The sequence below is a fragment of the Achroia grisella genome, unplaced genomic scaffold (genome assembly GCF_030625045.1).
Source record: "Achroia grisella isolate CSIRO2021 unplaced genomic scaffold, CSIRO_AGI_Agris_v1 utg308, whole genome shotgun sequence".
Classification (NCBI taxonomy): Eukaryota; Metazoa; Arthropoda; class Insecta; order Lepidoptera; family Pyralidae; genus Achroia; species Achroia grisella.
In genome coordinates, this window is record NW_026712791.1 from 1,509,541 (window position 1) to 1,522,849 (window position 13,309).

Genomic DNA, 13,309 nt, shown 5'->3' on the forward strand with positions numbered 1-13,309 from the left:
GTTAATGCAATATAGATGATGTTATTGTGCTATTTATACTATCTTCAATTAATCATGTAATTTGAAGACTCAAATGTTATACTCATTAGTCAACGGTCACTTTCTCTCAGTGAATAATATACTTACGTTCATTTAACTAAGTGCTTAATTTATATTAGTATAGGTTATAATTCTGCGTCAGATGTTGATTTAATACTAAACAAAATATTTCAAAATATAAATTTATTATCACATTTCATAAATAAGTATCTAAATTCTTAACTCTATAACATAAATTAGAAATTATCTAAGCCGACACATTTTTGTTTCTTAATGATCAATGTTACATCTAAACTTTCTAACTCAGAACCATTAAACGCATTTTTGTAATATCAAAAATAAAAAATATTACTGTGTATCATAAAATAATAATTTGCATCCATGTAATGGAAGTTGTACTTATTGGTAGCCAAACTTGATTCTGAAGACATATCGACTACTTGAAAAATACTGCTTTAATGAGGATGATGGTGGCTTATATTTCTAATTGACCTTCTCTAAAACCCATTTCCCAGAGTATTGCGTCTCTAGCCTCTTCACTTTTGGACGGAATCCATTTTCGTCAGCAGTATACTCCACTCTGTACATGAAACCGTCAGGTCCGATGTATTCGTAGAAGCCTTTTGAAGCTATACCCTCGTCAATCGTGTTAGGGTTCTTCAAAACAGCCTTCTCTTCAGCTCGAATCTTGTTTTCTGTCTCGAAACTACGGAAAGAAATATTTTTTATTAATTCATTGTGTAATATGTGCAGATGACATTGGTTTTCAAATTAAGAACTGTGTTAAAAGGTCATATGTGGGCGAAAATTATTTAGAAATTTTGGTTTTTGTTTATGAAACGTTGAAACTTTTGTTTTTAGTCTAGTTATAGTTATGTATATATATATATATTTACATACTAGTGTTCCATTCCATATTGTTCTTTAAATTGAAAATTTCTTTCATATCTAATACCTGTAAAAACGTTTCATTGTTAAAATGTACTTTTATCCTCAATATATCAACCTTTAAAGTGCTTTTAAGAAAAAAATTAAAAAATTTCTACATATATTACTAAACTTAATACTAATACTACTTTTACCTACATATATTATATTAACAGCCTATTACAGGTGTTTAATATCGCATAATGTCAAATTGGTCAAGTAAATGAATATAAATCGTTTTGAACTCTGACCTAAATGTAAGAATCGATGTAATTGGTCAAGGTTCGAGATATTTGTATTGGCGAATTAATCTGTGGTGATGTTATTTTATATTCAAGGACTTGAAACAGCTGTAGTTGTGAGCTGAGATAATTTATCATGACGTTTACCATCATTAAAATGTATCGAGCTACTCTAGAGATTAGACGGTCTCGGAAGTCTATCGGTTTTACATATCGCCCTACTTCCGATGATTGCGGGTTCGATTCTACGCATATGTAAATAAACACTGTATTCGGGAAAATGGTTGTTTGTATTGGTGTTGATTTTTTCTATGTGTGTTATTATTTATTTATGCAATAAATTAATTAAGTATTTCTAACAAAATGTTAGTTACCTTTACTATAGGCTCTGCTTACATTTAGATTAGATGATGTATGTTATTATTAATACTCGAATTTTAAAGACTTGCGACAGGAAAAATTATTTTAATCTTTATATTAATACGTTGAGAATTAACCTACTTCTAGATTTATTCTTAGATTAAAACCATCTAGTTTTATATAGTTATATGAATAAAATGGAATACCTAGATTCAAAGATACCATTCTAGAGATATCACGGACTTTACAACTTTTAATAACTGTCTAAAATTAAAATGATTAAAATTTATAACAGTGAATTGTAATAAAGTTTCTTGAATGCAAATTTCTACGATAAGACATTCAGCAAAGCAAGGCTAACCGCAGTAAGAGACAGGAAATTTATATTACAAACCACATAAGTATTTAATATTAAGTCGTCAACGCGATTGCAGTGAATGAATAAAATTCAAGTTTCTAAGTCAACAAATATTCTCAAGTTCTGTCCGTAGAATATTTTCATTCTGGAAAATCTTTTCTTTTTTAGTTTACAGAGGGATACTCATCCAGGTTGGAAACAATAAAGTATAAAACAAAGACCTCATTCTGTAATTCAAAATTCTCTACAGCTTTAAGGTGTAATATATTAAACAAATTGCATTATTTAATTAAAATCAAAGGTTCTGTGAGGAGCTAATATTTATGTAAACAAATAATTTTAGTTTTTATGTCAAAACTATAAAACACATTCTGCAGATATAAAAATAATTAAAGTCGGTTTATAATTAACGAAGAGATCACTTTAAAAACATTTCAGGAAATATGTGTATAATATAAAGAGATTCATCTTTTTCCAACGGTTGGTTGAAAGGGACTAAAATTTATTATATTTTATATTAAAAAAAAAAAAAAAGAAGACCTGACATAGACAAAATTTTTGAATTGAATGACCTGATGTATTCCACAGTAAATTGTTTTCGTTATTCAATGCACAAAGTTTTTGAGGTCATCAATTCTATAAATAAAACATATTGACATATAAACGGATGAACATGACGTACGGAAGTATCTTAGATTTAAAAGGCGTGACTTTCCATGCCTTCTGTCAAACTCTAAATTGAACAAGGTTATGTTCTATAGACGAATACATATACAATGTAGTTGTGGATATACTTAAGGAATATTTTTTAATGAAATTAAGAATAAATATAGAAAAATCAAATTTTAAATGTTAAGAAGACAATTTATAGAAACGTATGTATAGTGCATAGGAGTGAATTTGTAATTATTAAAATAAATTTATATACATACTTATAATATTATAAGTATGTATATAAATGTATATATATGTTTATTAATCTATGTATAGGTATATATTTTATAATAATTTAAATACATTATTTAGGGTTAAGATGATCTTAACCCTAAATAATGTATTTAAATTCGACTAAGTTGTATAAAATGTTAAATGTAAAAAAAACAATAACTGTATAATATACTGCAACAGATTACATCGAGTTTTTAAACCGAATTCCGACCGAAAAAGGTTCTTAATTTGACTATATTTTTTATCTGCACACTGTTATTCCCCTGGCCGATTAACTTTTGTGGACAATCGAATTGAAATAAAATCTAAAATACGGGTATCTTAAGAATTTATTTGCAATTCTGGAAATATACTCAAATAATAATGTGACTAAAAAATATAAGTATTAATAAAATAATATTATTATCTATTCGACTCTATTTTGTTTCGATTGCCATTAAACTTCAACTATTGTAAGTCCTAAGTCAGGTAGTCAGAGGTAAAAATTTGGATAATAGATGGTAAAAATGGATTTTGATAATTATGCAGTAGTTTATTTCCTGAAGAAGGAAACCATGGAATATCATGATCCATATCAATATATTGTTTGTTACGTTTCTACATCTAAACGGCTAAATAATGAAATTGGATACAAAGATAAATTGCATACGATTATCAGCTATCTTTAACTAATAAACAAGAACCGACGTTGAGGGTAAAATCTGGTAAATAATAAAATATACAACACGATGGGGTAGTCAGAGGCATTGTAAACTATCGATGTATTGGTATATGAACATAATGAAACACTTACTCGAAGTCGTATTTATCTTCATTGTAGTTGTGATTCTGTCTGATAATCTTGATACCGTTATTCCTGTAATATCCTTCTTTGTAATAGGGCAGCAACTCATCAGGTGGTGTAAGCACATGTCTGTACTGATCTACTGTAGCCTCCCCGACGTAGGGCTCGTAATCATGTGTGTAGGGTCCGTAACCACCATCGTAAGGATTGTTGATATGGATGTAGGGATTTGGTACATGGACGTATTTACCTTCGTTTGACGGAATGTATCTGTAAAAAGAAGAATGGAAAAAATATAGTACTATTTATTGCTACTATTTACGAATTCCTCCCAAATTTATTTAGAACACAGATTGCCTATGTTCATCCATAATACAATGCATATTCCTGTAAAATTTCCTTAAAATCTATTTAGTCGTTGTATATTTTTATTAAGGGTAACGAATAGATAGAGATTTTTGCATTTATAATATTTGTATTCTATATGTACATGCAAACAAATTAATGTCTTTATGCCGTCTTCATTCTCGATAAATTATTTTTTATATAGTATACAGTTACCAAGTTTTTAATTGCAAAACATTACTCATATAATTTAAATAAATTGTAGTCCATAAAGTAATATTCTTCAATGACCTCTTTTGAGTTTTAATATATTAATTTCTCGGAAATCTATGTGAAAGTAATAATTAATATGTTTGGTAAGTTTTGGTGAGCAGGTTTTAGTAATTTAACTTAAGTTTGTTGTCATTGCGGCAGCACTGTTTATTTACTCTTTGGATCTAAACACAACAACGTATTCATCTCGGAAACGAGACTGCAGTTGATACTACCAACTTTAATTGCATTAATAATCTTATTATTGCATACACATCCATGCTAATATTGTAAATGTGAAATTGAATATGTATGTCTATTTGTTATTTTCTCTCGACTAATAATAATATTTGATGGTATATCACAAGGGTATTTTTAACAAAAAGTTATATAATAAATATTGAAAAGAACTGTATGCTTATTATACTAATTCTTTTCATTTGAATGGAAAATTCTATACCTATTAATTAGTTAAAGTTAGACCAGTATTGTTATAGTGATATTTTTTATGAGCAGGAGACAACATTTCTTCATCAAAAATATATAATCAAATAAAATTATTAAATAGTATTTTAATTAAAATATATGTATATAAGTAGATTTTAATATTATAATAGATCTGATATATTTTCAGAATATTTATTACTATGATTAAATAAAAACTAAGAAATAAATATAATATTTCATATAAGTAGGCATTTTGTGCTTATACTTAATCGGAAAATATATAAATTTAATACTTAATTTTCGGTATTTAAAATTGTTATGGTCAAACAAAGTATATTTTTTATTATATACTTACTTTCCATTGTCGCCAAATTTATTGGGATGCCATCTGCCATCTGCACTCGGTAAGGCTACGACTGCTACGGCGCAAACTGATATGATGCACTACATAGGGAAAACATCATTAAACTCATGTTTTTTTATTTATTTACTTCTATATTTATTCTAGTTTATAATAAATATATTCTATTCCATTCTAATTTAATGAAATATTTAAAATATTTTTTTAGAATAAAAATAAATTATTAAAAAATATGGTCTTTCTTTAAAAAATATTAATATAGGTTATTTTGGAACAGGGAATAAGTACATTATTTAAAAATAACAAAATTTGGCTAAATTAATACGTACAGCGTAATAAAGCATCATGGTAACACTGCGAAAATCTGCTCGAAAAAAATTGTAACACCTCGAAACGCTATAGCTATTCACTTCACTCGTATCGAACGCGATCACAATGCGGAAATAATTTCACGATGGCACTTGATATGTCCGTGTGCACTCCTTAGAGGATTTCAAATCGTTGTGTTCATTTCGAAATCTGCCGCTTCGTTTTTATATGCTTGCAACATCAACACATCTCTTGTGCGGGACACGCGTTTCGTGCGTCACATACACTCAAACATACACAAATATACGCATTTTTTATCATTCCTGCATGCCATTGTCCGTTCAAAATATTTAGGTATCCGTGTCACGTCTAAAAGATACAATTCTACGATTACTTATCATAACTGGAAAACGGTATTATCTCCTGAAACTTAATGGTACTAAATAGTAATATCCGTTATAGAATGGCTTGTAATATGGTTGTATCTACTTTCTCGTCGTTATAGTAGTAGGAAGTAAGTTTTGTCATATATAGTACATTAGAATTAAAACTATTTTCTTTTAATTTCCATCCTATTTTACTTATGAACGAGATGACCTACTCGACACCATGAATTGTAAACATTATTTATCAGAGATAACTTGTTGATCATTCCTACCGACTGCATTCCTGTCTGGGTGGTACACGAAATTTCACTATTAATAAAGTAATATTACTTCTATAACACTTAACATAAAATATTCTGTTTTATTCAACAGAAAAATTAATGAACGGAATTTCCTATAAATTATTATTTTCGCACGAGCTACGGAATTTTGCACTGGTAGAAAGTTTAATGTGGAATTGCATGTATTCTGCATTATAAATAGCACGGTATGAAAGCTTTAACTTGTTAATATACATGTTTCTATTTTATTAATGTCTCTGACTGATTGTCGATCTTGTATATTTTAAATTTATTATATCGTTAATATTATAATAAATTCATAGGGTACATATGCGTCGGTAGTATTCACATTAATATTAACATATAATTCTCTAAAATTCTTGATCTGTCATCATCATTTCTTGGAATATTTTCTTTTGAACCTTTAACATTCATTCTACATGTTTTACGCAGTTTCATTCGATATGTAGACCTTTTTATTATGTTACGATTCCTTAGAAGTGCGGTACTTTTTAAAATGAATATAGGTACATTGGATTAGTGGCAAAGTCCACGGAAATACCAGATTCTTGACTGAACTAAATAGAATGGTGAAGAAATTTTTATTCTATTTTAAAATTATTTTTAAAATATAAACTTAGCTGAATATCAATACGACTATTTGTATATATATATATTTATATAATGTGTAAGATTTGATGAATGAATGATTTTGTATCACATTTTATACAAAATTGTCAAGATAAATTATAAATATCGTTATACTGAAAGATATTATTATTTATAGATATATTATCAAACCATTATTTTATATTATATTACAGTGTATTAGGATAAAAATCAGTCGACCCTCTCTGCCCGCTTCGTTAGAAACCGAGGGCGAAACTAAATAGATAAACAACAGATAATTCAATTGTCAATAAACAAACCAATTCTAGACCATCTAGAGTCTTTGTAAGTCAATGTAAATTTTTATTTATTGAGATCATCAAGAACTAGCTCTAATTTACGACAGATTGCTCTCACGAATTAGGATGTACCTGATTCAAATCCATTAATTAACCGATATTCATATGTAAATACAAACTTTCACAAGTTTTAAGTTTTTGTCTGTTCTCAAGGCATTTGCCTTAAAAAGTGGCCTGTGTAGGTACATCTGTGTGCATATTTCAGCCGTGAAGCAGTAATAAGCTGTGTTTCAGTTGAAAAAGATGTATAAGATAAAGCAGTGCAATTGCAGGATATCAGGCATAATATCCTTCCATTCCAGTCCTTCAGAATGGCAAGGCATGGCATCATATATTACCATGATGTCTGTAGTGCTATTCATGTATATAGATCACGTATACCACTTCAGGTACGCCGTCAGATTCTTTGCTATTCCAATTACATAAATTACAGCTTCATTATTATATAATAATTGAGCTGTTTCAATATTTACTGTTCTATTTGAACGTGGGCAGACCAACGTAGTGCCATTAAATAGAACCAGACAATAAAGTACATTGATTCATGTCGCACAATTATACATTACATGTTTGATTCATACAATATCTACTTAAGGTTGCGGCAATATTCCAAAGTAAAGTAATACGTAATACGCTACTCATTTCGTTGAAACAATTGTAATTATGAATAAATTTATATATTGCCTTTTGTCTATATAATAATATATATTATATAACAATACAGCTATATCTGTCTGTATGTTCGCGATAATCTCAAAAACAACTCTAAATATATTTTCTTCTTGTTTTCATCCATTAACAAAATATTCTACAGTACAAATACAATTTTTTTCAGTAAAAAACATATAAACGCATACAAAAATAGACCTACATTAACAATCATACTCAGTAATGCTGTTTATTTTTGTACCAAAGCCTAGTGTGTAACCCGCTACTACTGCCTTGGTATAAATAACATATCCTTACATAATGCAACTGATGTGAGAGAAAATTATTATACCATAATTCAACGACCTAATGACTCTTTTAAACCTGTTAATTTTCACTTCTTATAGTCATCATTATTTAGAACTATAGTAAATTTAATACAAACAGAGGCAACAGCTGTCACAACCCAGCTTATTTGTAGAGTTGAAGGGTAATCAAAACAATTACTTGCAAATCCGCTGCCTACATTTCTGAACTCAATCGTCTCAAAATATAATTATCAAATGCCTACAAACTATCACAAATACAATAACAGAAATTATGATGTATTTGTGTATAAATTGAACATTATTATATGTAGATGAGTTTTATATTTTTTTTATATAATTGAAATGAAATATAAGCCCACGGCTAAACAGTAGTAGACAGTAAGCGGTAATAATCGCTTATATACATGAACAGCACTATCACGTTATCATATGACATCCGTGATACTATTATACTTATTCGTTGCCATTCCAAACAACTGATATGTCATTCCTTTTATCCTGTAATTTTATGAAATAAATTCAAACATATGTATAGATAATACTATCATGACAGTTATCACATACATTTCGTTGTGCATATTAACATCAATGTATCGCAGTGTTACTGCAATCTCTTGAATTAATTTTGAGTTTGTTAACTCTGAATCCTTCATCGAAGCTTTTTTTTTAATAAATTGTTATGAAATGTTCTACCCGCCTGCGCTAACGGTTTAGGCAGCGTGGTACTAGTGGAGGACGGTAGAATGAGCATGTAATCACGTTAGTTTAATCATTAATTAACCACGATGTCGATATATGTCAATATTCCCAAAACTAACAATCCCTTAGATGGTGTGCTTAGTTGTCCGATTTAAAAAAATATCAATCGTCAATTAATGACATAAAATGTTTTTTTTATATCTGACAGCTTTAAACTCTTAGCCGGGTGTTAATCGGGATTATAAATCACTATACAATTACTTGTAATAATATTCGCAATCCAAATAAATTCATTGAAAATAAAAAAAACATATTTATTTATTAAAAAGTGATTTATTTATTCACAGATTGTTCTTTAACTTCTTGATGGAATTTCATTATACAGGTTGTATTGTAATTTAAAATGCTTGTACTGAGCCCTACTTTATTTCTTTTTAATGCGATTTATAAATGCAACCGGTTTTGATACAGCATCCTCAGGCATATTTATTTTTTAATTAAAGAAATAAATTTAAATTAAGTTGTTACAAACAATTTTAATGTTGTTATAATACAACTTGATAGATTTATTTACATACGAGTAAGTAGAAAATTTTTAAATAAGATATTCCGGAACCTTTTGGTGGTAGCACAGATGAGATAATATTATTATTTCAATACCATCTCTCCTTTTAATTTGATACACAAATTACAGCTTACTAAGTAGATGCATATGTGAACTAATAATATATATATATATGCAAATGCATAAGTAATATAGATACAGATAGTACCATATCCAAAATAGGCAGTTAAAATTGACAACCGATGGTTCAGGATAGTTGCTTGGAGATCTATCATTCGTTAAACAAAATTGTCATTAAAAAAAAAACTAATTCATTATAAATGAATTAGTTTTTTTTAAAGACCACCAAATTGTAAGTAACCGCCGCCTGTAAATACATGAACAGCACTACGAACATCACGTTATCATGTAATGCCCTTGATACCGCTAATGGGTTATAATTCCGGAGGGCTAAGATCTCATGCCAATTATCCTGTAACTTCACTACCTGATATCAACCCTTAAATCAACTGAAACACAGGCAACATTTTCAAACTCCACGTCATTTATAATAATATAGGTACCATACATATTATTTTATTTAATGCTATATTAAAAAGTATTTACCTAGAAATTGTAAACAAAAATGTTAGTTGTATTAGGGGAGTTCCGGTTCGATAAGTGATAATCTAAACGTCAGCCATGGATGAAGTACAATAACATTATTTGGACTTCGTTCTTAGAATTTAGTCATTTTTCGTCGTAGGGGTTCCGGAGCTAAATGTCATTATGGAAATAACCAAATTATAATTTAATCGAATTCCTTTATCTTATTCTACTTCTATTGTAGCAAACTTAGATATTCAAATTAAACTGTTTCTTTTTAAAAAGAGAAGGAATATATAAAAATAGTCCTTAAAAGTGAAGAATAACTATATTATGTATATGCGAGTAGATGTCACAGTAATCTATGGTGCTGTTTTGTTTAATTAAATATATTTATTCTACATACGGAACTGTGATTATACTTATTACGTAGGGCTCCGTTTCTTGCTTGCTACTATAACTAATTAAATAGAATAATAATAAAAGTTATTTAACAATTTAGGAAATTTGTTTATTTATTCATCTACAAATGACATAATTGGCTCAAGGTGTGAAGTCCGCCATGTGCTCTTTTATTTATGTTTTTGTGCATTAAAGTTTTAATAAATAAATAATTAATACATAGAAATAAATTTATTTCATGAATTGGCAGTGATATTCCTTAAAATATATGTATTGTTATAGATTATCTACTTATTTTATTAAAGTACGGTAAAGTATATATTTTTTTTTATTTTTATTTTTTTGTCTGGAAAGTTTCTTTCTTTTCTTTTAAAAATCAATAAATCTTTTTGTGCTTTACATTTTGAGTTTTATAGTTACATTCTATTATTATATTTTATAAAGTTATATCATTTCCAATTATTTTAATATAAATACAAACAAGTCTTAAATAGAGGCGTTATAATTCGTGTAATTTATTCAAACGTTGGTTGTAGACCTTAGACCGGTGACTGTTTGTGGATGCGTCACATGCCACAATCTCGAATATAAATGCGTTATCAATGAATTTCTAAAAAACAGTACAATTAACGTATTTCGTATAAATTGGTATTATTAATAAATTTTTATCCTGTTAAACCTTCATAACAGAATTATGACTAACCTAATCAAGTTCTTTCGTGACCGAAATATCTTAAGAGTCGCTGAAGTTTATAGCCACTAAACGTTTTATTATTTCCGATCTTCTTCCATAAAGTACATTTATCTGGAGTCTGCAAAAAAGTAGTGTGTTTAAAATGTTTCGAGAGTCTTAAATATTTAAAAAATATAACAAATGACTATAATATTTTAGAAGGCAAAATTACATTTTTTAGATTTTCTGGATACTTTCCAAATCAGTGTTCACAACAGAATAAACAGCGAGTAACCATCACTATTAAATAAATTATTACACGAGCATATCTATCTCCAATATTAGGAGATGATTCACTTCGTATTATTTTAGAAATATCAGTTCTGGGGCCGTAATTAAAAGAAATTAGCCATTTCTATTTTTAAAATACAGCACAAAGCGAATGAATTCATTTATTTACCACTATAATGCAGAAAAATTAAACCTAACATTTTGTAATCAAAACTAGGAATCAACTATAGATAGAATACTATAGTTGATTTCTATTTTTGATAATAAACTCGCTGTCTGACTGATCAAGATATAGAGTATCTAATTGTAGTAACAGTTATCTGCAACAGTTATCGGTGGGATCGGTAATATAAAAAGCAGCATTCGTAATCCTACATTATAAAGTGTTAATCAAATTGACAACTAATAAAATACAACTGTGCAATTATCATTCAACTCATCAATTATCTAAAAAGCATGGTAGATTTATAATCTTCTCTTTCTATAGATACAGATAATAAAATCATTTAATTCTGACTAGGTAAAAAGTGTTTGTCTGTTTATATTTCATGCTAAAACGGATTTGGAAATTCTTACAAAATATGTGTCAAATCTGTATTAAGGTATAGTTTTCAGAAGAAAGTTAAAAAATACCTTAGAATTTATATTTATGTATATAAACTTAAATAGGAAAATTCTTACTATTTTCTTCTCAGATTTAAACACGTCGTCTGATACTGTTAATTAATTTATTAATACAATATAAGAAAGCCTTGCACAAATGCCTTTTTTATCTTTGTAATCTGACCATCCTCAATAAAGTATGGAATCTACAAATGTACCACTAGTTATAAATAATCGCATCTTTGACGGTTACATTATTGTTCTCATTGGATCTATGAACTGCTGTTAACGGTTTCAACGAGTAGCTCATACAGTTCAATATAAAATCATATCCTGAATCATTAATAAAACTGACATACATACAAGATGAGCTTACATTCATTATATACGCTTGTCATCAGTAAAATATTTGTTTAGGATGAAGTTCGGTAGCGTATCGATAGAATTAATCACACGTGGCAATATTTGTTGATTTTTGTGTTTCTTTTTAAGTGGAGGTTGTTGATTCATCTAGTGTGTCCTGCATTGCTTAGCAGGGTCTACATGAGGACAATTCTTTTTGGTGGAAATACATTACCTATGTATGTAATCATGTTAATATAACTATAATAAATAGAATAGTAAGGAATTGTTAGTTAGACCAATAAGGCCCATCTGATAGTAAGTAGCAACCGTCGCCATATACGTGAACAGCTCTACAGACGTTAGGTCATCACATGGTGCCCGTAATACCGCTCCTATTTTTTGCCATTCCAAAAGTCTAAGATTAGCTTGTAATTTTATGGCCTTTTCTTACTCTGTGATGCAACACATCCTACTAAGGAAGCTGTTTGGCGGCTGAAAAAAATGAGACTAAGGTAAGGTATATATATTTCTGGAATTTTTGCATACAGAAATTCCAGACCAGAACACAGCACGATATTGTTTGGACTAAAATCTGATTATAAACTCAACTTCTAAATTTTCACTGATGCCCCCGTCAGCCTATATATTCATATAAACGTGATATTCATTCTATCATCCATATTAAAAAATACCATTAAATCCGGCTCTTTCTTACTCGTTACCGAAAGATGTGTTGTTGCATAAAATTAGATAAACCTATATAATTCTCATAAAAAATATTTTTGTTGCGATTCCGAGTATTTGTATTAATGAAACATAGTTTTATCCATCAAATATAAATGACAAAATGTTGACTTTAAAAATATGTTGAATATCAAGGTTTCATTCGAGCTCGATAGTTTTAATGAATTTCAAATATGACTCACAGTTATTCATCAGCAAACATTGGATTGTAGTTTGCATTCTGCACATATAATTCAAACATGAATGAATTGCAATAATGGTATATAGGATAATAGATTTATTATTTTATATTTAGAAATATTGATATATAAGGTTATTAAAGCATAATACGGTAGTTTTTGCCTCAAATGGCAAATATTTTATTATTAACCAACTGCTATACGCGACTTTGTCAACACTAGAATTTCATTCCCTATTT

At 28.5% G+C, this 13,309-nt stretch overlaps 1 protein-coding gene across 1 annotated transcript; it reads right to left on the reverse strand.

Annotated features, from left to right (window-relative positions):
- Positions 1-235: 235 nt before the first annotated feature.
- On the reverse strand, positions 236-5,556 carry LOC131843468 (larval cuticle protein LCP-30-like). The gene is made up of 4 exons (XM_059192119.1): positions 5,393-5,556; positions 5,058-5,146; positions 3,668-3,928; positions 236-745 (listed from the first exon to the last, which is right to left on the reverse strand). The coding sequence occupies exons 1-4, from the start codon at positions 5,408-5,410 to the stop codon at positions 523-525; spliced, it is 591 nt and encodes a 196-aa protein (XP_059048102.1). The 5' UTR covers positions 5,411-5,556; the 3' UTR covers positions 236-522.
- Positions 5,557-13,309: the final 7,753 nt, after the last annotated feature.

Excerpts from the sequence above, each read along its gene's own strand:
- LOC131843468 (XM_059192119.1), bottom strand. Across the intron at positions 3,929-5,057 it reads AAATTTGGCGACAATGGAAA|ATACATTCCGTCAAACGAAG; the intron begins GTAAGTATATAA and ends TTCTTTTTACAG. Across the intron at positions 746-3,667 it reads GAAGATAAATACGACTTCGA|TTTCGAGACAGAAAACAAGA; the intron begins GTAAGTGTTTCA and ends TTCTTTCCGTAG.